This window comes from Drosophila guanche, unplaced genomic scaffold (assembly GCF_900245975.1).
Source record: "Drosophila guanche unplaced genomic scaffold, DGUA_6, whole genome shotgun sequence".
Classification (NCBI taxonomy): domain Eukaryota; kingdom Metazoa; phylum Arthropoda; class Insecta; order Diptera; family Drosophilidae; genus Drosophila; species Drosophila guanche.
In genome coordinates, this window is record NW_022995747.1 from 5,250,259 (window position 1) to 5,272,856 (window position 22,598).

The window sequence follows — 22,598 nt, forward strand, 5'->3', positions numbered from 1 at the left end:
ATAAGACATAGCATTCGAAATCCATCTGAAAACATTCAATAAAATAGCACATATTTCAAGTAACTCACAAGTAAATAAATTATAACCAATTTAAATGCTCTTAATGTACCTACATCTTTTGTACATCTGCTAATAAACACCAATACCATTGCCATTTATCTTTTCCTATCGATATTGTTTTGTTTCCGGTGCTGCGGGGAAACTACAAAAGCAATTAGCACAAACACCACTGGAAGGGGCAAAGAGGAAGGTTAATTGGCAGACCAGACTCCAAGCGGCCCACTCCTCACCATTGGACTTTCCCTTGGACTCTTTTCCTTTTGGTTAATGTAATGGACCGCAATTTACGTCAACTTAATACTCATTTGGAGGTGGTGGGTGGCTCCACCGATACGTGTGGATGGGAGTTGATTTGCTGCTCCATTTCCCCCGCACCAGTCGCCCCCTAAAAACACCAAGGTAAGATTTATGTTCGGAGTGGGAAGGACCACACCGGACCGGACCTCAAGTGTGCAACGCAATTTAGTGAAAATATCAAATTTCCAACCACACAAAAACACTTTCACTCGAGCAGAGGCAGAGGCAGAGGCAGAGGCATTGGCATCTATGGTCTCTCCAGCTCTTGTGGGTGGCTGCTACTTGTGATTTTTTGTTTGCGGCTGCTGCCTCTGGCTTCTGGCTGGACGTGGAAAAGTAAACAGAAGGTTAATGGATTTGACACACGGTTCATTCTCGGGGCCAGAGCCCACACGGCACTTGTGCGTGAAATGGATATGCTTTCAGGATACGCACACACGGAGTGGGTGGATGGGCAGCTGAGTGTAGATATGCCCTACACTGTCCAACAAATGGTACATTGCAGCTCCGATTTCCTTTGCTCCTTGAAGCACTTTTTGTGGCATTTTTACGCAACTTAAACGCGAATTTCCATTCCTCCCACTATCGACTCAGTCCTGCTCCAGTGTTTGTTTAAACTTTCGCTGCACGTCCTGTGGCAGAAGCTGCTGCAGGCTCAAAGTTCCAATCAGTCGGCGTCCTGACAATTGGCCAGTATCCAGCGCAGGACTCTCTCCCACGAAAGACAACTGCTACTCCCCCCTTGGTGCTCCGTTTGACCCACCTTCATATCTATCGTTGCTTTTGGCAAACTGCTGCTGCTGCTCCGTCTACATCCTTCTCCTCCTAGGACGTGCTCGCTCTGGGACGGCGGCAGTGGGTGGTGGATGTGACGTGACGAAATAAGGCTAAAGAAACTGCTGCAACTGTTTACGGGTGGGGTTTACGTTCGAATTTTTGCGCAGTTTTTTGCGCCAATTTCACTTTCTCTTCTCTTGGCACAGCACACACGCCCCCCAATGTCTGCTTCCCTGTCCACTCTCCCCCTCTCGATGATGCTGCAACAAACAAATAAATGCAATGGCAATGCCATTGGCAAATAAATCATGTGGAAGGTGTAGGTGTCGCTGTCCTTAGCCACCGCAGGCAATCTGCGCCACTGACAGTTTTAATGCCCCCCAAAATGAAGTCCTGTCTGCCACACACACACACACACACACCCATCCACACTCTCCTACACCCCTGTTCACTGTGCACTACGTGAGGCAAGGCCTTGCCTTGTGGCACTTGTGGCATATGTGTGACGTTTCAATATCCTGTTGCGTGATTTTTATTTTCATATTTTCATTTTATGGAGATTTTCCTCCTCTCCACGTGCGTGTGTGTGTGTGTGTGGAGGAGGGAAAATTGCTACGTGAAAAGTCGCAAGTCACAAATCAAAAGTCTCGCTTTCTCCCTCTCTTTCATATCTGATTTCTGGTTGGGTTTTGTTTTGTTTTGGCTTTCTGCTTCTTGTTCTTGTTTGCTTTAGGCCACGTTTAGGCCTTTGAGCTGTCTACTTAGAGGAGGGGTGAGGTGGGTTATGTGGTGTCGGTTGGGGGGGGGGGGAGCCAATAAATCAAAATCTGTATTTTTTATACCGTTTTGTGTTAGTTGTTGATTTTGTGATTTATGTCACGGTGTGCGAGTGAATTCGTTTTGCGTTCCAATTCGATTCGAATGGGGAAAACGGAAGGAGATGCCACATCTATCTATATCTAGGGTGTGAGAAATGAGAGAGCAGAGGACACCATTGCCTTAGAGGCCATCATCTTTAATTGCCAAATTTACTCTTTTCTCTTTATTTCATTTGATAATCATTTGTTTTTTGTGTCTGAATAGGCCATCCATTTAATGCCTCCTTCGTTCTCCTCTTCCAGCTTCCCTGGAACATTTACACTCCCATCCAATCATAGAAATAATCGTATGGCATGTAGGACCAACTCCTCTGTGGTCTGCCTCATCCCTTTGGCCGCACTTTCCCACTACTCTGGCTCCCTTTCCCGGCCACAAGAATCTGAATCTGAATTGTAATATCCATTTACTGGCATGGCAAAGTTTTCCAATACCATTTGCCTTTGCCATACTTTTACTGCTGCTGCTGCTGCTGCTCCTTCAGCTTCTGCACACATTGACACCTAACCGAAAGGCGTTCAATAAGGGCCAAAAGACAGGCCAAAACAGTGGCAAGGGAAGGCAAGGGAAGGCGGAGCAGGGAGCACTAAAAAATTGTGAAAAGCACTCGAAATTTTGGACAAGAGTTTTCTGGACACTGGACGCCAGACTCTCAACTCTTCGACTGAGACTTGGACATGGACATGGACATGGACATGGACACTTAACTGACAATGTCTGACCTTTTCAGCAGCAGAAGGAGCAGCAGCAGGAGCAGCAGCAGGACGAAAAGTAAAAGCAAAATTTAAGCAAAAATTGTAAGAAATAATACAATTTTTGATGTATGTACAAATCGGGGATGCCCTCAGAACACAGCGAGAAGAGGAAGACGCCTGCCACACAGAAGAAGAGAAAGTGGCAGGGGAAATGGATGCTTACGTGATGTTTAAGTTTTCCTCGAGTGTGTGTGAAGGTCGCAGGGAGCGGCAGGAAAAGAGGAGGCAGGACAACAGACAGTAGTAAGACAAGTCAAGTCAGCGCATTGTTGCATGCCCCCCAAGAACGGGAAGAACGGGCTGCGCAGACAGTGGGAGACAGGAACAGATGAAGAGTGGATGGAGGATGGCGCCTTTGTGTCACAAGTTGCCAAACAACACACACAGGGGGACAAACACACGAGAGTCAGTCGAGGAGTTTCGCTCAAACTTAAAACTGTCAAAAAGTTATAACCATCTCTGTCTACTCTCTCTTTCGCTCTCTCTGTGAACGCTGATTTTGTGCTTCCTGTCAACAGCTGCTCTGCTCCTCGCACAGGACACACGTTGGGCGCAGTTCAATTTCAATATTGATGCAACTTTCGGGCTGGAGAACCTAGAAAACCCAGAGAACCCCCGAACCTCGCAGCGATTAAAAGCGCATTTAAAGCCACGGCCTGGAGTGGGAGTGGGAGTGGCAGCAGCAGGAAATGGCTAAGCGCAACCGCAAGCTGCAGCACAAGGGAGCCACAGCCAAGGCAGTTGCAGACCTTCAATCCACACATGCCCCATTGGCTGCTCACCTAAAGGGGCACACGCACATACAAATTGCCTTCCTGCACCCGCCTTTAAACAGACAACAGACAACAGCCCACCGAATTGCCCCAAGGACAAGCAAACAACAGCTGCCTGCCTGCCTGTGCCACAACAACGAGTCTGCCACAATAAACTGCACTCGGAAGGGCACTACAGTGGTGGCTGGGAATGTGCTCCACTGGCTATCACTCTGAATGCATATCATAGGTTACGAAAAGTTATTTCAAATTGGTCAGAAATCATTCGAGTTAACCCCACACGACTTATATCCCTCTTCACTTCACCGATTTAAGGATCAAAGTAGGCTTAACACACCCCTTAAATCCGAAAATATCTCAGCTTAGCCTGGGGTGCTCTGGAAAAAAATGTTCAGTTACTAGAAACGCCTCGATAGAGCAACATCAAACATTAAAATTCGAAAAAAAAATATCAAAAATGTTTACACAAATCAATTTTTAAGTTTTCTATTTTTGTTTTCTTTGTTTGTACGATGTACCATTGTAAAGCTAACTCTGAAACAAAGCAAAGGATCCGTCCGCGTTCGATAACTGCCACTACTTACGTTTTGTTCATTCGATTCTTGCGGCACGATCATTGTGGTTTGTCGAAAACAGTCTGCAGTCGCACCAAAGCTTTGGGTTGGCTCTTTGTGGGTGTCGTCCTGTTGGCTGATCCGTTGCTATTGATTCTGGGGGGACACCGTCGAATTGGCATCTTGAGAGTATGAATAGAGCCTGTTCTATCCCCATAGCATCCACGCATTCCTTTGGTATGTATAGATAATGATTGCTCTTTCACATGCTTATGCAAGCACACTTTTCTTCAAGGTAAACCTCAAGGCAATGCCCATGGAATCCATCCAAGTTCTATCTTGGAAACATTGCTTATTTTTTTACCCAAGAACCTTTTTACACCAGAAGAAAAGCCTGCACTAGAAGGGGACAAACTGCATCGTCACTAGCAGGAAGGAATTATTTCTGATTTTGAGGTGAGAGCAGAGGGGCGATTGATGTTCGGTTTTATTCATTTTCGACCATTTAGGAACCAAACACAAATTCAAAGACTTGTCGTGTGTTGACTGCTGTAAGCACCAGTTAATAATCGACTACGGCTTGAGGCAGGTCACGGCTGCCTTCCAAAATAACTAGCAAAGGATCAGCGAATAGGATGAGAAACATGAAAAACGAACCCCATGGCGAGGATCAAACTGCAGATTAAAGTTATCTAAAAATCTTCGCCAACTGTTTGTTCCACGGTCCAAGGAATGTATTCTGTCGGAGGAGAAAGAAAGCATTTAATTATGTGTTTAATATCAGAGGAAAGAGCAAGAGAACCCGCTTTCATTCGTTTCTTTTCATTCCAAGCAGTCTTCACTGTAATCCTGAGCAAGGGGCATGGGAATTCCTGTCGGGGTATGTGCCGGTTGTTGCGTGTTTACGCAACGTAACCAAAGTCAAATCCTCTCGATTAGGATTCAATCTGCTGCAGGGCCCTGACACGGCAACACTGCTTGTTGGTCCTTGTTGTTGCATGCCACACTGCGTCCCACCTCCCAGCAGTCAGGTCAGGCAGCAAAGTCAAACCGATTAAAACACACGCACGGACACGGATACGGCCACGGATACGAGGACGAGGACACAGGACACAGGACAGGGGCAAATGGAGAACCATTGTCCAGGGCGGTGCGGTGCTTTGGTGTCCACGTGTGTCCGTGGTGCGGACTCTGAACTCCGTATCTGTGGATCCATAGGAACTCCCGTAGCTGTGTCGCTGTCTGTGGAGCGGTATTCTTCAAGGGGCAATTAACTGTTAAGCTTCCCCAACAGCAACAGCAGTAGCCGGAAAAAAACGTTGCAAGCGGCAAAAAAATAGTTGCCACACTGCGTGAAGCGGAGAGCGTCGAGCGGGTAGCGGGTAGCGGGTAGCGGTGCGGACATGTGGCGGGGCTTGCATAGATTAGATTTTTGCCGAAACAAGACCCCACCCATAGCTCCCTCAATCCCCCAAACATCGCACTGCTACGGAGTGGCAAAATATTTGCAGCTGCCACAGCAGCCTCAGCAGCACACAGTGGCGGCCATAAAAGAGCCATTAACGCCAGGAGTCGGACCAGCCACCCATGCCTCCTCAGTCCAGGATATTTTAAAGCTTTTAAATTTGTTGGGGCCAGAGGAAAATTCGTCTGCTGCTGTCAGCGACATCCAAGCGACTCCAATTGCCAATTAGGAAAGGTGCAAGAAATCAAATTAAAAACCGCACAAAAAAGTGCAGGAAAAACAATCGAGTGGGCCAGCAGGCATGGGGGAATTTCTGGACTAAATCGCGCCCTGGAGCTGGACCAGCGAGAGATAGGGAGAGAGAGGAGGGAAAAACGCGCAAACGAAAATGAACACGAAACCAATTTTAGCTCAAGAATAAGAAAAATAATAACAGAAAAAATAAGAAAAAGAAAGCGTCTAATGGGGGAAAGTATTATTAAATTATTATTGAAATGGAAGTAATTGATACCCTGTAATAATTGAACTCTTTGGAATTTACTTTTGCTCATTTATACAAAAATGAAGAAATTCTAGAGTACATTTCTCAGTTAAACTTGGAATCTTCTATAGAAAAATACAATCTGTCGCATACGCCTCGACAAACACAGGATATCCTCGCTCTAAACTCTCCACCAAGTGCTGAGCAAGCATCAAGGACAGTGCCATCAAGGAGCAAGTACCCAACAATTCGAGGCAGCTGCGTGCAGGAGTGTGCAGCAAATTAATTTGTCGAGTGTCCGTTGCAGCCACATCCTTGGCAGGCCCTGTGGCTGAAGGTGCATCAATGAGTTGACAATATGGATGGCATTGCCCCGTTGCTACTGCCACACAATCAAATGGAATCTCTCTCAATCTAGATCTCTGTGGCACATCTTTCAGCGGGAATCTCAATCTGCTCGAAATCTGAACAAATTGTTGTTTAAATAAAAATTTAAAGCAAATTGCGACGCGGAAGTAAATCGTTTTGCGGTAATGGTGGATAAAAAATGTAAGCCACGACGGCATATCAAATTACCGCGAAGGAAGGAGCAGGCTGGAGTCGCAACCGGAGACAGAACCAGAGCCAGGCGGGGCCCAAGCAGATGACAAAGTGCGTGTGGCTGGAAGAAAGAAGCGGGGCGGGGGAGGGGGGAATGGGAATGGGTAGAGCCACAAGGTGTAGCACAAAGTAAGTCAGCTTCTTGATAAGTGCCACAGAGTTGAGGGTGGCTTTGCCTCACGATGCGGTTGACAGTGGGGCAGGGCACATCTTGATGCGATGCTGAAAAATTGTTGCTAATTTTTTAACAGTAAGCGGAGGCGGGGAGCGCTGGAGCTATCACATTTCAGGAACTTTCTTAGAGTGAAAATGGTTGGCATTTTAATTTTATTAGAAGGAGCAACAGGATGGATCCAGGATAAAGAGATTGTGGGATAAGGTTGATGGGTTTAGCCGGAGAGTACTCCACACTTTATAGAGAAAAGATTCGCCCAATTAGAACAATTTCAGAGCATCAGAATCAGAGTTGACAAAGTCTTGAAGGGGGAAAATACCCAGATGGAAGACCTATCTCTGTGGCCCCAAAACAAATGCACCTTTCAGCAGCCACACACACTCCAGAGTCGGCAGTGGCAACAACTGTTCATTGTCTTGGTGTGGCAGTGGCAGAGTGGCAGTAGATCCCCAACCTATTTCCCAATGCAATTTAAGCAGCCGCAGAAAAATGTTTCTGTATTTTGCACAATGTTTTCTTACGCACACACACACACACAATACACAGATACTCAGACACGACAGACAAGGGCAGACGAACGACTTGAGGGATTTTGCTGAAATGACATTTGGCTCCGCATGTGACAGGAGGACAACAGCAGCAGCAAGAGCAACAGCAGCAGCCGTTGGCATTGAAAAAAGCAATTTAAGTCAAGTACAGAGAGTGGAAGAGAGGGGAGACTCCACCTAGCAACACACACACACACACACACACACACACACTCACAAATGCACAGACGCACACGCATATGCCAATTGTGACCACATTTCTGCTGCATGTCCTGCCTCTGCCCCATCACTCAGCCTCCGCTTCAGCCGCCTCAGCCTCTTTGTGTGTGTAAATTTTGATAAATTGCCGCTGTTACCTTTTGGCCAACAACCAGAAAGAGGGAGAGACAGGGACTTGGTGCAGACATATGTTGTCTGCGAGATGAATAGGACTTCTCCAATCTGTAGCTGTATCTGTATGAGTCTGTTGGCTCAAAAGGTGAAATCAAGACAAATGCATTCCAGCCACTCGCACTACATTGCGGACGTTGCCTGCTTAGAGTGTGGGAAAAGGAAAGCACAGGGAAAAGTGCACGCCATCAATCTTAATTGAAAGCCAAGACGGCAAAGCCAAGAAAAGCCAGCGAAAAAGTTTCGCCAAACAAACAGGAAGTAGCGGGGAGAATAGGAAGACGATAAATCTGAGAAATTATTAGCAGCACCAATCGAAATCGAAGTGCAAAAGTTGCAGAGGAATCCAACAGAAAGGATGAGAAGGAGAAGGAGGATTCAGGGACAGCCATGCGAGATAAATGGGGAGCAGAGGGATGCCCGATATTGGAACGTACCGGAGAGTATTGCGGCTAATTGAATTTAATTGCCACTTAATGGTGCAATGAGCCGAGTGCGCCAGGGCCAGCGCCAGAGCCAGTGCCAGAGAAGAAAGCGAATTGAAGGTCAATGCAAGAAGAATCCCACACTCCACTCCACAGAGGAAGGCTACAGATGAGTAAGCAATCTTGTTCTTCGAATGTTCCTGACTTTTGCACTGTTGCAGTGGAGAAAAGGGAAATTGATACATTTTTAATTGAAATATTGACATATGTACATATTTAATACAGAATCGAAAAAAATTCATCAAATGATAAATATAATCAAATTTTAACAATTTCATCTGGAAGTAATGCCAAAAGTAGAAAGAAAACTTCATAATAGTGTAGAATTAATTGCAAAGTTGATTAATGTCAACTCAAATGAAAAATAAAACAATAGAACAATAGTATACAAAAGAGATAAAAAAGATAATATTATATAAAAGAGAGAGGATATAAACTCACCTTCAATTTTACTCAACTTTGCTGCTGGGATATTCTCTCTTTTTTTATCTTCTTTTCTATAGTTCCAAATCAAAGAGAAACGGATACAAATGTCATTGTATGTGCATACATATTTCCGTTATATTTAAGGTTCTTGCGGTACATGTCATACATTTATTGTTTTTGTCACTCTTACTTTCCGCCTTTTGTTTTGTTTTTGAGGTCAATTCGGACTTTTTTTTTCACTCGCGCACTTTCACTCGCTTTTAGTAAAACTCACTTTTGCCGTATCCGCCTGGCACCCCTTGCCGTCATAATGACCATCGACACTCACTTTCACTATCACTGAGTGAGATTCTTATTTTCCGCTCTTTCTTTAGTCTTGCGGCACATTGAACTGTTTTTAGTTTGGGCTCACTCTAACACTTCACTCACTTTTGCCGTATCCGCCTGGCACCCCTTGCCATCATAATGACCATCGACACTTTCACTTTCACCATCACTGAGTGAGATTCTTTTTCCGCTCTTTCTTTAGCCATCTCACTCTAACACTTCACTCAATTTTCACCCAATGCAGGCTCTCTCACTCTCACAAAAAAAAACGCAATCACAAATCATGCCATGCATGATTCCGTTATTTTACCTCGTCTTCCTCCCACTGGAATTTGCACTACAAGAAAAGAGGGTGGGGGAGGCTCCGCGAAAACTGCGACGAAATTGCCATTTTTCGGGCCTACTTTTACATTGAAAAAACATTGGAGGAACTATTGCTGTGATTATTTTTTCACTTGTGCCTTAACTTTTGGCTCTCCGCCCTCATGGATTTGAGCTATTCCTGCATTTTTCAGAAATTTTCTTTACTTTTACTGCTCTTTTCAACACATTTTATCACTTTTCCGGCAGATTTTACTTTTCCACACTTATCACACGGGTTCTTTCACAATTTTCCGAACTTTTCCACTATTTTTTAACACTTTTCAAAAAGTTAAAGTAAAAACATTAAAAAGCACGAGCCGCGCCGGTTGAGGATTTCTTTGTGAGGGAATTCCTCTCCTGTGTCTAAACGGTCAGGGAGTTCCTCTCCTGTGTCTAAACGTGCGTGGGTGGCTTGGTTTAGATTCTCTCTTTCTGATGCTCTCTCTTTTGACTTAAGCTCTCTTCCCACGCAAAGTTATTTGAAGGTGAACGAACTGCAATCAGGGAGAGCAATTAAGAGCGGCTTTGCTGTTGCATTGTGTGTGTCTGTGTCTTTTGTTTCTTTTTAGAAGGTCAGAGGAGTATGGGATGATATCAGCATCATAGAAGAGTTGTTACTTCTCTTTCTACTGCTTGTGCTGTTAGTGCAATTACCTGAAGAGGGGCGTAAGCTTAAGAGCGGCAGAATCTTTGCTTTTGCAATGTGTTTTTACGCTAAGAGAGCACTATCGTTGACAGGTTAAAGAGCGGGGACACTTTGGCATTTAGTACACCTGCGCTGAGATCATTTAGGAGCGTCTCTTGTTTTGCAATGTGTGTGTGTGTCTTATTGGCTTTGCTTTCGCTTGGAAATCTTTGACTTTGACCTAGACATCTACATACATACGTATGTACATACATACATAAGTAAATATTTGAAACGAGAAGGGACGTGTGAGACGCTTCTTACGCGTCACAACTTTTATACCCGGCACTCAGGACTACATCTAGATGTAGAAGACATCGCCAACCTCTAGATATCGTTCACATTACAGAACACTTAGTAAAAGCCTACTAAATAAAATGCATCAAACAAATTGGATCAGCTAATATTTTCCAATTTATGAGATATTTAAAACAGCAATAAAATTGGTACATTCTTGGACCGATAGGTTTCACGGCAAATTTTTCGAAAGTGGCGCCATCTATGAAACTTTCTAGTACGCAACTTTGATGGTCCAATGGTCTGCACATTCTGTGCAATAATGACCGCTAGGTTTCATTTATGAAAATTTCTTGTACGAAACTTTGATGGTCACTCTTTTTCTAATACAGAGCGTTAAAAACCGAGTCTTGGTTAAAAGTCGGAAGAGTCAACGCCAGGGGGAGAGAGAGAGAATGTAAAAAGAGCAACAAAAGCTGCGGGACAGGGTGGGTTTAGCCACTGGAAATTAATTTCTCCATTGTGGCTATAATAATGATGCGATCGAATCCCAATTCGGTGATCTGATAGATATGGCCATTTCCTACGGAATGGCGTTTTTAGTTTTCTTGTATCTTCAAAACTGTAGATTTGGGGGGTTTTCGCTATTTGGCGGGGGCGGAAGGGGGCGTGGCTCATTTTTGAAATACACTCGTTTAAGTGTGAGCATATAGCAGTCTGGATGCAAAATTTGGTGGCTATAGCTCTTATAGTCTCTGAGAACTAGCCGACAAACAAGACGGACAGACTGACAGACGGACAGACAGACATGGCTCTATCGACTCGGCTATTGATGCTGATCAAGAATATTATGGGGTTGGAAACGCTTCCTTCTGTGCGTTACATACAACCTTTATTCGCACAAATACAATATACCCTATTTACTCTTCGAGTACCGGGTATAAAAATGCCTAAAAAACATTGTTTTGCTAGGCAAGAATGTATTCAGTTTAAGAGGTCAGATCTGCCTGTCAAATTTGTATCTACCCAGAACCTCTACTATTTACTCTTTGAGTACCGGGTATAAAAAGTTGTAGTTGAAAAAGTTTTAAAGCTGGAAAGCTGCAACCGCAGACCTTGATAAGCCCTCAAAATTCGCAGCCCTGACTAGTATTACCTACAGAAATGGCATAAACATATTTTCAACTCGACTGCACTATGGGCAAGCATTTTCTTTTTTGTGGCATAAATAACAGAACTTCAAAGCGGTTTAAGTGCAATGCAAAACCCAAGGGCCTGGGCTGAACAGTACCTAAATCAGGTGCGTTCTCCATACGAAAGCCGACACCGATCGCCAGCTGCAATCGCACATATCAGCCGCCACCGCCAAGACTCACTGGCATAAAATGAATAAAAAACAGTCCCACTTGAGACTTGGGTCATTCTAGTACTTACTGTAATATACTCGGTTCCATATATCCAGGTGAAGATGATTCTATGCCTGATCCTTCTGATCCTCGCAAGTGCTGCTGCTCAGAGTCAGCCCAAAAGGAACTTCCATCCACTCAGGGATTTTTTGACCTCAAAGGAGGATCGAATGGAGCTGCTGCTACTGGATCGGAAGCTCATCTCAAACCTCATGGAATATATTGAAGAGTTGCAGAACAAAATCAAAGTGTTGCAGCGGTGAGGAGATGGAGGGACACCCAGGAAACTCTTCTAATTGAACCAGTTTGGGTGTTCCTACAGATTTGCAGAGATGATTCGGACACCACTCGAGGAGGCAAAGGGCAGGGAGGAGGAGTATCTATCGAATCCGCTGCACATTTTCCGACTCATTCGCCACATGCACGAGGACTGGCGGCATGTAGAGAAGTTTATGAGGCGGCGTGTGGGGAAAAGTGAGTGCAAGTCCGGCAAAGAATAGTGGAAATATTTACAACACTTTCCCTGCAGATCAGATTAATTTCATCAAAGAAAAGGCAAGGGGATTTCCATCAAAAGAGGATGCTGATGATGCCACGGAGGCCATATATCGGATTATCCTCACCTATGATGTGCCGCCAAAGGATCTCGTCCAGGGGTTAATCGATGGCGTGCAGTACAAGTAGGTCTCCCAATGGATAACACAAATTCATTCGTTTATATTCAATATTCCGCATATAGTGGTAGCATTTCGGCCATCGATTGCTTCTCTATTGGAAATCTGCTCTTCCAATATGGGGAGTACAGCGCAGCAGTCGCCTGGCTATCTTACAGCTTCGATTTGGTAGAACCAGAATATAATACGGTCTACGAAGTCCTAAAATTCAACTCCAGCGAGGTCCTCAGTCTCCTCGCTCGCTGTTTCGTGCAGTTGGGTAAGTAGCTATGATGCGACATGCGCCCGCTGAAGATCTATCTCTCTCGATCTCTTTTCAGATCGGGAAGAGGACGCTCGAACTACACTGATGGCCCTGCCCAATCTAGCGAAACGTTCGGAGGATCTTCTAGGCCTCTACAAACGCAAGAGGCACGTCAAAGTTTCGCGGGACTTGCAGCCCGCTCTGTATGAGGAATTCAATCAGATGTGTCGCTCCTCCCATCAGAATAAACCCTCCCGCCTGCACTGTCGCTACAATGCCACAACGACGCCCTTCCTGCGACTGGCGCCCCTGCAGATGGAGGAACTGTCGCTGGATCCTTACATCGTGGTCTACCACAATGTCCTCTCCGAGGAGGAGATAGCGAAAGTGGAACGCGATGCAGAGCCTCTGCTGGAGCCCAGTGAGGTATACGATGGAAAGAGCTTCACCAGCAGCAAGAAGCGCACTGCCCTGGGAGCCTGGATACCCGAAGAACACTATCACTGGCCGGTGCTCAATCGTATCAACATTCGCATACACGATATGACCGGACTGAAACTCAATCGAAAGCTGCCCATGCAGATGATAAAATACGGATTCGGTGGCCACTACGATATCCACGACGATTACTTCAACGATTCTTTTCCGACCATCAAATACTACGGCGACAGCATGGCCACCGTCCTCTTCTATGTGAGTCGGTTTCCAGCTCCATTTCTGGCTCTGACTAACCGAAGGATTCTCAATTTATCTTCCGAAGTTGAACGATGCGAGGCACGGTGGCTCCACTGTATTTACCAGTCCACAGCTCAAGGTCCCCTCGGAGCGTGGCAAAGTCCTCTTCTGGTACAATATGCGTGGGGAGACGCACGATCTGGACGAACAAACTCTTCATGGTGCATGCCCCGTCATATATGGCACCAAAACAAGTGAGTATCTCCCTTTGTATTTATTCAGCTAACATCTATCCCCTTTGTTACAGTCCTCTCCCGCTGGATACACGAGTTTGATCAAATGTTTATCCAGCCCACCTATCGCCGAGGCAATAGAAAATTCTTCTTGCATGAATAAGCACTGAAAGGAGATCATTAAAATAATCATTTATCGGACATAAAGAAGGCAAACTTCGTATTCAAATTAGTAAAATTAAAAACAAGAAACTGATTTTATATTTCTCAACCTCTGGAGAAGAATGATGTCGAGGTGGAGCAGCTCACAGCTCTCCACTTTGATCCCCTGCGCTGGGTTGAGTTCTTCGTCTTCCTTGTTCATGGGTCCTTATGGGCAATTTGACAATGACAATCTTTAGAGCTCTTCTTTTAGACTCACAACTCTACTTTACATGTTAGCATTTCCACTCAAAGCTTAAGCTTTTGACACTTGAATACACAAATTACGACACCGATAGATAAATAAATAAAGCTACTTTCTGTATTCCATGCTCGCATCAGCATGTTGTCTTTTCTGAGCCTCCTGATTCTCGCCCTTACAGTTGTTCAGAGTCAGCCCGACACGAACTCTCCTCCATCTAAAGAGTTTATAGCCTCAAAGGCGCATCGAATGGAACTGTTGCTGCTGGACAGGGAGCTGAACTCAAACCTCGAGGAATATATTGAGGAGTTGCAGAGCAAAATCGAAGTGTTGCAGCGGTGAGATTGGAGATGGAGGGACACCCAGGAAACTCTTCTAATTGAACCAGTTTGGGTGTTCCTACAGATTTGCAGAGATGTTTCGGACACCACTCGAGGAGGCAAAGGGCAGGGAGGAGGAGTACCTATCGAATCCGCTGCACAGTTTCCGACTCATTCGCCACATGCACGAGGACTGGCGGCATGTAGAGAAGTTTATGAGGCAACCTGTGGGGAAAAGTAAGTGCAGGCCGGTCAAAGAACATTGGAAATAATCGCAACGCGTTCCCTCCAGATCAAATTAAATTTATCAAAGGAAAGGCAAAGGAATTTCCATTAAAAGAGGATGCTGAGGAGGCCACGGAGGCCTTTTATCGGATAATTCGCACCTATGATGTGCGGGGAGAGGATCTCGTCCATGGGCTAATCGATGGCGTGCGGTACAAGTAGGTCTCCCGATTGATTAATCTAACACATCCTTTGATATTCAATATTCCTCCAACAGTGGCAGCATTTCAGCCATCGACTTCTACTCTCTTGGAGCGTTGCACTTCCAGTGGGGTGAATACGACAAGGCCGCACAGTTTCTATCCTTCTGCTTGGATCTGGTAGAACCCGAGTACCATTCGATGTACAACGTGTTGGGATTTGCCTCGAGCGAAGTATTCCTGCTACTGGCCCGCTGCTTCATGGAGATGGGTGAGTGGACTTGATCCGACATTCCCTTTGCTGAAGATCTCTCTCACAAATTTTCAGATCAGGAGGAGTACGCTCGACGCACACTGATGTCCCACCCCGATCTGGCGGAGCATTCGGAGCCTCTACTTAGCCTCTTCACAAATAAGAAACACGCAAAACTCTCGGAGGATTTGCAGCGCGCTCTACCCGAGGAATTCAATCAGATCTGCCGCTCCTCCCATCAGAATAAACCCTCCCGCCTGCACTGTCGCTACAATGCCACAAGCTCTCCCTTCCTGCGACTGGCGCCCCTGCGGATGGAGGAGCTGTCGCTGGATCCTTACATCGTGGTCTACCACAATGTCCTCTCCGATGCGGAAATAGCGGAAATTAAACGCATTGGAGAGCCGCTACTGATCCGCGCTGGTTTGGGCAAGAAGAACACGAATCAGAATTACAAAGTGCGCACCGCACTGGGCGCTTGGATGCCCGACGATAAAATGGACGCTTCCGGCTGGCCAGTGCTACATCGTATCTTCAGGCGCATACGCGACATGACCGGACTGATCATGAACAGTCATCAGTTCTTGCAGCTGATAAAATACGGTTTCGGTGGCCACTACGATCGCCATTTTGACTTCATTAATGGCTCCTTTCCGATCACCCAGGGTGACCGCATGGCCACTGTCCTCTTCTATGTGAGTGTACAGTTTCCAGATCCCTTTTAACATCAATTAATTCTTTCTTTCTTTATCTCCTCCTTAAAGCTCAGCGATGCGCGGCACGGCGGCTCCACCATCTTTACCCATCTAAAGCTGAAGGTTCCAGCGGAGCGTGGCAAAGTCCTCTTCTGGTACAACATGCGTGGGGAGACGCACGATTTGGACACTCGAACCATTCATGGTGCTTGCCCCGTCATCGATGGCACCAAAACGGGTGAGTATTTCCCTTTGTACTCGTTCAGCTAAAATTTGATTCTCTCTTTTTGAAGTCCTGTCCTGCTGGATACACGAGTTTGATCAAATGTTCATACAGCCCACCTATCGCCCAGGTGGGAGAGTATTTCCATATTCACCCACAGAAGGCTAGAAAGAGAGTGCAATTTTGCATACATTTTTATTATATGAATGTAAAATTCGCAGAATCAAATCATAATTTTCAGAAATGTCAGCTTTTGCCTGAATTAAAGTTACATTTTCCATATTGCAAATATGTTTTCATGCGGTAATAAATTGGAACAGTTGCGGAAGAAAGATTGGCTCTATTTTTTTAATTTATATTAATAATATATTAATTAAATACTACAAACAGTTCTACGTTCTGCATATGCATTATTATCATTCCAATAGGCTCAAGCCCGCCCAGCAACATATTTTGATTAAATTAAAAGGCATACAAATACCTTTGAAGTCAGAGTACAGAGATATTTCGTTATTCGTTTACATTTTTGAAAGCAAGAAACATTACAACAAAAAATTGTTTTTAAATTCCTAATTTTATCATATTTTTCAGGCAAAAAGTTATAATTTCCGCAACATATGTATGTATTTATGTATTAAAAACATTGTCAATGCAACGTAAATGTTATTAAATATCCCCTTTGGGTAAACCCTTGAATCAACCTTGCTGATGCTCAACCATCTTATGAAATAATGTTCTATTATTGCGACGATAGGTGGGCTGGATAAACATTTGATCCAACTCGTGTATCCAGCAGGACATGACTGTAAGTAGCAAAAGGGATAGGATAGATGATAGCTGAATAAATACGAATGGAAATGCTCACCCGATTTGGTGCCATGGATGACGGGGCAAGCACCATGAACAGTTTGAGTGTCCAGTTCGTGCGACTCCCCACGCATGTTGTACCAGAAAAGGACTTTGCCACGCTCCGAGGGGACCTTCAGCTTTAGATGGGTAAAGACGGTGGAGCCACCGTGCCTCGCATCGTTAAGCTATGGGAGATAAATAGTTAATCCTTCAGGTGAGTCAGAGCTTTAAGCCGACTCACATAGAAGAGGACAGTGACCATGCGGTCGCCGCTTGCCAGCGTGTTCTTAACGGTGGCATTAAAGTAGTCGAAGTGGGGATCGTAGTGTCCCCCGTAGCCGTATTTGATAATCTGCATGTGCTGCTGCTCATTGATGTTCAGTCCGGTTATATCGCGTATTCGTCTGTGGAGTCCCTGCACCACAGTCCAGCCCGAGGCGTCCATATCAGAGTCGGGTATCCAGGCACCCAGTGCAGTGCGAACTTTGCTTTTGATCGCCTTCTTGATTTCCGCTACGTAAACGCTACTGTGCTCCAGTAATGGCTCTGCAATTTGCTCCACTTTAGCTATTTCGGCGTCGGTGAGAACATTATGGTAGACCACGATGTAAGGATCCAGCGACAGTTCCTCCATCCGAAGGGGCGCCAGTCGCAGGAAGGGAGAGGTTGTGCCATTGTAGCGGCAGTGCAGGCGGGAGGGTTTATTCTGATGGGAGGAGCGACAAATCTGATTGAACTTATCGGGCAGCAAAGGCTGCAAGTCAGCCGAAACTGGAACGTGTCTGGTGTTGTTGTAGAGTGTGAGCAGACGCTCCGAATGCTGAGACAGAGTTGGGTGGGACAACAGTGTGCTTCGAGCGTCTTCTTCCTGGTCTGAAAATGAATGAAGAATAGATTCTCAGAAGAGTAATGAGTGATGCCATGATCCCTCACCCATCTCCACGTAGCAACGAGCCAGGAGCATGTGGACCTCGCTTGAGGTAAATCCCAGCACATTGTACACCGAATTATACTCGGGTTTCAACAGAGTCAAGCTGTGGTTTAGCCAGTCGACTGCTTTTTCGTACTTTCCCCACTCAAAGTGCAGCGTTCCCAAAGAGAAGCAGTCGATGGCTGAAATGCTGCCACTGTTGGAAGAATTTGGCACTTGAATGGAAGCAAATGAGTTATCCATCTGTAGACCTACTTGTACCGCACGCCATCGATTAGCCCTTGGACGAGCTCCTCTGGCGGCACATCATAGGTGCGAATAATACGATAAATGGCCTCCGTGGCATCATCTGCATCCTCTTTTGATGGCAACTCATTTGCCCTTTCTTTAAAGAAATTAATCTGATCTGCAGGGCAAGAGTTGTAAATATTTCCATTATTTTTTTGCCAGACTGGCACTCACCTTGCCCCACTGGCTGCCTCATAAACTTCTCTACATGCCGCCAGTCCTCGTGCATGTGGCGAATGAGGCGGAAACTGTGCAACGGATTCGATAGGTACTCCTCCTCCCTGCCCTTTGCTGCTTGGAGGGGTGTGCGCTTCGCCTCTGCAAATCTGTGGAAACACCCAAACGAAGTCAATTATAATAGTTTTCGGATTGTCCCTCCATCTCCAATCTTACCGTTTCAACACTTCCACTTTGCTCTGCAACTCTTCAGCATATTCCATGAGGTTTGAGATCCGCTCCCTGTCCAGCAGCTGCAGCTGAATTTCCTCTTCCTTTAATGCCAAAAACTCCTTTTCGGTCTGACTGCGAACAGCAACACTCGCGACGATCAGGAGTATCAGCAGGAGCTCAGGCATAGATGCGATTGGCAGCATTGCAGTCTTGAATGTGATAAATGATTCCATGTCGTTGCATTTGCTACGCTTTCAATTAGATTAGGGTGTGACGGCAAACTTTATTCATGAGAGTAAAATGTCTTTGGGCTGCGACTCTGCTCCAGACCACGTCGAGTGGAAATGAGATTGGTAATGGGAGAACCGCTTTGCTCACTCTTCCGTTTCCGCGTAGAGAAACTTCACCATGACTGCAAAAAGAGAACAAGCTCGATCAGCGAAAGAAAGTCAACGGGCGGAGGACTGCGAAAGGACTATACCCAATCCAGTGCCCACCACATGGGGGCAAATGGTGTGCTCAAAGTCGCCGTCGTGGAACGAGATCAGGGCGTCACCTTGCCTCGGCTGCACGAACATTGGATGGTGTGGTATGGTGATGGCGCCGCCCACCTCCACATCATTCAGCTGAAAAGAAAGCCAAATCAGAGAGAGGAACGGCAGGAAGGCAGCAAACATACAAAGACGATGGCTGTACCCTCGATCTCGTTAAAGTTCAGGCCGGAAAACTGCAAGAAAAGGAAAAGTAAGGAAAGGAGAGACACTAGGGGATCATCCAATTACTCTGGGAGACTCCTTGAACAGCTGAAACAGACGAAACGGCTCTGTCTGTGCATACTCTAACACATGAAAGTTGTGCGCGAGATTGAAGGAGCCCGTCATGTCCAGCACCCGCTCCTGCAGGCGCTGCATCACCGGACTGTACTCATCCGGGATAGAGCAGCCGCTGACTCCACCATCCATCGAGAACTTGACTTCCGGAGGACAATAATTGAATGCGTTTCGGATGTGTGTGACCTCTGACTCGTAGACGGCATCCCGGTAGAGCACAATGTAGGGTGAGAGCAGCACCTCCTCGTAGCGGAGCGGGGCCAGCAACAGGAAGGCGGACACCATCGCATTGTGCGCACAGATAGCGGACAGCTCGACAACGCTTTCCCGGCACTGCTGCTGCAGGGGACTGGGCGTGGTCACCGGCTCCAAAATGGGCTCCATGGGATCGCGCAGGCTGAGCAGCTCTATGGTGCCGATTTCCTGCAGCAGCTGCACGTTGAACTCATCCAGGATTATGGCATTCTGGTAGGCATTGTACACCTCTTCTCGGTCTGCAAGAGAATGAAGACTTCAGTAGCGTGGATCTGTGGATATTTGAGCTTCACTCACTGAGTTTCTGGTAGGTTCTGGCCTGCATACGATACACCTGCGAGCGTGACGCGCCCAGCACGCTGTAGAGATCGTTGTAGGGCGACGAGGTAAAGTTTTCGGCTGCCACAGTAAACCACTTGAGTGCCTCGTGGTAGTTCTCCTGCTGATACATCTCCAAACCCATGTGGTAGCAGTCCAGGGGGGAAAGATAGAGCTGGCTAAAAGGAAAGCAAGGAATAAGGAGAGTTTTTGCAGTTGAAGCAGCCTTTACCCCCACCTGTCGAGCTCCTTTTGAGCCACCAAAATGGAAGGATCGTAACCGTAGAACTCGGTGAGGCTGTGCAGCGTTTGGGCTGCCTCCTGGAAGTCCTGGTGCTGTGGCAGCTGCGGCAGCATGCCCTCCAGCTTGGCCACTTGCTCGGGGCCTACCTGCTGCTCCATGTACACCTGCCAGCTGATCCAATCCTGATGCATGTGGCGTATCAGCCGGAAGGCATTCAGCGGATTCGATACATACAGCTCCGGGTCCTCATTGGCCTCCTCGATCTCTTCGTGGTACTCCCTCAGAGCGCTGGCAAGAGCAAAGGGTATCCCATGAAGAGGGAGAGCATTGATGTGGAAAGACTCACCCATTGATGACGCTGATCTTTTCCCTCAGCTTCAAGGCATAGTCTCGCAGATTCTGCAGCAATTCCCGCTCGAGGCTGAGCATGCCCTGGAAGACTTTCTCATCCGGCGTAGCCTCGAGGCAGCAGCCAGACAGGAGCAAAAGCAACAGCGTGTACAGTAGGGCAGCCATAATGAGGAAACGTTCTTCAAGAAATGCCACAACTAGCCTTCAGCTTTATGCATGCTCCATAGCGAATTATCCCCCGAAGAATGTAATTATCGCACGAAGAATTCAATTATTTACGGCTCCTAAGGAGCATCGTTTATGCATGCAAAAAACAGCTGTCATTTCCTGCTCTTGCTGACGAGCTGCTCCTTTGCTGAGAGCCACTTGGTGGCTATCCACTTGTCGCCGTCGATGACGGGACAGGCATAGTGCTGGGTGCGCAAATCTCCCTCCAAAGAGTCCAGCAGATTGTAGAAGACCAAAGCAGCGCCTGCCTGTGGCTTCACGGCCACCTCCACATGGGGGAAGACTGTGTAGCCGCCTTGGGACACGTTGCTTAGCTGTGGGGAGGATATAAGAGGGGAATAAGGAATCATTTTAGGCTGCTGCTCGGACTCACATAGATCTGAATGGTGAACAAGCGATTGTCGCCCCTCAATGCCTCTTCGATCTGCAAAATGAAATCTCAAATAAAATCTACAAAGCTCTAAGAGAAAGGTGTAGGAAGTACCTCATTAAAGTAGTCCTTGTGCAGCCCAAAGAAACCTCCAATTCCGTAGTTGGTGATTAGCCAACCCTCTGAGTTGCTTAGGCTCAAGCCAGTCATGTGTTCCAGCCGTTTGTGTAGACTCTGCACCACCGGTATGGATTCGGGCAGGGGACAATGCTTGGCCAGAAGCCTCTGCGCATCCAGCGTGAGATTCATACGTCCGTAGTTCTGCAGCATCGTCCTCTCTTTGGCGGACACCACGTCATGGTAGAGCGCAATGTGCGGATCCAGCATTAGCTCTTCCATCTTCAAGCGTTCATAGAATGGTGTCCAACTGTAGCGGCAGTGTAGTCTCGTTTTCGATGGATATTGACCGCGACAGCCACGCTGCACATCGTCGGCTGGCGGCCGCGGTTCCTCTGCGAACTCCAGGCGGGGCCGCACGAGCCAGCGGTTCTGCAGCCGTGAACGCAGGCTCTGCAGGCGCATGTCCCAAGGGAGAATTTCCAGAGCTGCGTTAATGGCAGCCAAGGCGTCCTCGTTGCGATCTGCGCGAGATATTCTCATGAAATGGCTAAATATAGGAGGAAAATGAAATCCCACTCTGTCGCATCAGGGATGCCGCCTGCAGTTGACACAACTCTACACGATGGAAGCTCTGAACGGCGTATACATCCTCCTCACTGACATTGAATCGATCCGTGGTCAGCCCCAGCCAAACAGTCGCCTCCACATAGCGCTTTCGGTGAAAGTAGTGTCTGCCCAGGCTCCAGCAGTCCAAGGCTGACAGTTGGATGCTGCAAAAAGGGGATAATCAATCGAGAATCCCTTCTCGACAGCAGTAACCCACTTGTGCTGCTTTCCATGAAGCAGCCCAGAGGCCAAATCTCGCTCCGTCTGCCCATACATATCCCGGATCTGTTCCAGCCCAATAACTGCATTGGCCATGTCCGTTTGGTTGGGCAGCATCAGCTCCAGCGAGCGAAAGTGCTTAATCTCCTCCGCGCCAACAGGTTCCTCCACAAAATCCAACCAATTGGGCCAGTCGTGGTGCAGCTGCCTGAGAAGGGAATAAGCGCGCAGCGGATTGCCCACAAAGAGCTCCTGCTGGGTCTCGGCTGCCTGCAGCACAGGGCGCATCTCGGAGAGTGCACTACAATGCGCCATTAATGAATTATTTGTCACTTTTCTACATACAATAGTACTCACCGCCGAAGTGTGCTCAATTTTGCCTCCACTTTGTCCGCAAATGCAGACAAATTCCCGTAATGGTAGCGCTGTAACGGTATCAGTTCCAGCAGGGAATCGACAGCCGAACTATAGTCATACTCCTGATCCGCAGAACATGCGCAGATATAAAACAATAGTACAAGCAACATGTCCAACTAGGTAAAAGCACTTTATACAAATGATCTTCTTAAATTTCACGCTAAAACGAGATATTCACGCTTCATCTTTCAAGTTTTAACCGCTTTACCATATACCAATATACTATTTTTATTGAACCTTTTAGTTTAACCCTTTTTAAGTACACAATCCAATGAGAGTAAGTCATGAAAACTAGCCAATTTTGTGAATAATTTATTGATAAATCGATTAAAATTATATATTGAGCGTTGAGAATCC

At 46.6% G+C, this 22,598-nt stretch overlaps 4 protein-coding genes and 1 long non-coding RNA gene across 5 annotated transcripts; 3 read left to right on the plus strand and 2 right to left on the minus strand.

Annotated features, from left to right (window-relative positions):
* Positions 1-4,008: 4,008 nt before the first annotated feature.
* On the plus strand, positions 4,009-5,420 carry LOC117583102. The gene is made up of 3 exons (XR_004573775.1): positions 4,009-4,329; positions 4,388-4,548; positions 4,602-5,420. It is a non-coding gene; the product is annotated as an uncharacterized LOC117583102 (long non-coding RNA).
* A 6,291-nt stretch (positions 5,421-11,711) lies between these two features.
* On the plus strand, positions 11,712-13,762 carry LOC117583096 (prolyl 4-hydroxylase subunit alpha-2-like). Its single transcript, XM_034271276.1, has 7 exons — positions 11,712-11,939; positions 12,003-12,154; positions 12,210-12,360; positions 12,420-12,613; positions 12,675-13,291; positions 13,359-13,527; positions 13,581-13,762. Exons 1-7 carry the CDS (start codon positions 11,743-11,745, stop codon positions 13,667-13,669), a joined length of 1,569 nt encoding a protein of 522 aa, XP_034127167.1. The 5' UTR covers positions 11,712-11,742; the 3' UTR covers positions 13,670-13,762.
* A 273-nt stretch (positions 13,763-14,035) lies between these two features.
* On the plus strand, positions 14,036-16,008 carry LOC117583101 (prolyl 4-hydroxylase subunit alpha-2-like). Its single transcript, XM_034271280.1, has 7 exons — positions 14,036-14,247; positions 14,315-14,466; positions 14,522-14,672; positions 14,732-14,925; positions 14,983-15,602; positions 15,672-15,840; positions 15,896-16,008. The coding sequence occupies exons 1-7, from the start codon at positions 14,051-14,053 to the stop codon at positions 15,991-15,993; spliced, it is 1,581 nt and encodes a 526-aa protein (XP_034127171.1). The 5' UTR covers positions 14,036-14,050; the 3' UTR covers positions 15,994-16,008.
* Positions 16,009-16,426: 418 nt separating this feature from the next.
* LOC117583387 (prolyl 4-hydroxylase subunit alpha-2) lies at positions 16,427-18,543 on the minus strand. Its single transcript, XM_034271672.1, has 7 exons — positions 18,287-18,543; positions 18,068-18,219; positions 17,861-18,011; positions 17,608-17,801; positions 16,916-17,547; positions 16,691-16,859; positions 16,427-16,628 (listed from the first exon to the last, which is right to left on the minus strand). The coding sequence occupies exons 1-7, from the start codon at positions 18,514-18,516 to the stop codon at positions 16,522-16,524; spliced, it is 1,635 nt and encodes a 544-aa protein (XP_034127563.1). The 5' UTR covers positions 18,517-18,543; the 3' UTR covers positions 16,427-16,521.
* A 3-nt stretch (positions 18,544-18,546) lies between these two features.
* On the minus strand, positions 18,547-22,375 carry LOC117583386 (prolyl 4-hydroxylase subunit alpha-2). The gene is made up of 11 exons (XM_034271671.1): positions 22,182-22,375; positions 21,823-22,125; positions 21,576-21,769; positions 21,359-21,520; positions 20,277-20,370; positions 19,925-20,218; positions 19,666-19,865; positions 19,066-19,607; positions 18,963-19,010; positions 18,765-18,909; positions 18,547-18,695 (listed from the first exon to the last, which is right to left on the minus strand). The coding sequence occupies exons 1-11, from the start codon at positions 22,349-22,351 to the stop codon at positions 18,658-18,660; spliced, it is 2,190 nt and encodes a 729-aa protein (XP_034127562.1). The 5' UTR covers positions 22,352-22,375; the 3' UTR covers positions 18,547-18,657.
* Positions 22,376-22,598: the final 223 nt, after the last annotated feature.

Coding starts and splice junctions, on each gene's coding strand:
- LOC117583096 (XM_034271276.1), top strand. CDS start 11,743: ATGATTCTATGCCTGATCCTTCTGATCCTCGCAAGTGCTGCTGCTCAG. Junction 11,940..12,002: donor AAAATCAAAGTGTTGCAGCG/GTGAGGAGATGG, acceptor GTGTTCCTACAG/ATTTGCAGAGATGATTCGGA. Junction 13,292..13,358: donor TGGCCACCGTCCTCTTCTAT/GTGAGTCGGTTT, acceptor TATCTTCCGAAG/TTGAACGATGCGAGGCACGG.
- LOC117583101 (XM_034271280.1), top strand. CDS start 14,051: ATGTTGTCTTTTCTGAGCCTCCTGATTCTCGCCCTTACAGTTGTTCAG. Junction 14,673..14,731: donor ATCGATGGCGTGCGGTACAA/GTAGGTCTCCCG, acceptor TTCCTCCAACAG/TGGCAGCATTTCAGCCATCG. Junction 14,926..14,982: donor CCGCTGCTTCATGGAGATGG/GTGAGTGGACTT, acceptor ACAAATTTTCAG/ATCAGGAGGAGTACGCTCGA.
- LOC117583387 (XM_034271672.1), bottom strand. CDS start 18,516: ATGGAATCATTTATCACATTCAAGACTGCAATGCTGCCAATCGCATCT. Junction 18,012..18,067: donor GAGGCAGCCAGTGGGGCAAG/GTGAGTGCCAGT, acceptor CTTGCCCTGCAG/ATCAGATTAATTTCTTTAAA. Junction 17,548..17,607: donor TCGTTGCTACGTGGAGATGG/GTGAGGGATCAT, acceptor ATTCATTTTCAG/ACCAGGAAGAAGACGCTCGA.
- LOC117583386 (XM_034271671.1), bottom strand. CDS start 22,351: ATGTTGCTTGTACTATTGTTTTATATCTGCGCATGTTCTGCGGATCAG. Junction 22,126..22,181: donor AAATTGAGCACACTTCGGCG/GTGAGTACTATT, acceptor GGCGCATTGTAG/TGCACTCTCCGAGATGCGCC. Junction 19,608..19,665: donor CAGAACCTACCAGAAACTCA/GTGAGTGAAGCT, acceptor ATTCTCTTGCAG/ACCGAGAAGAGGTGTACAAT.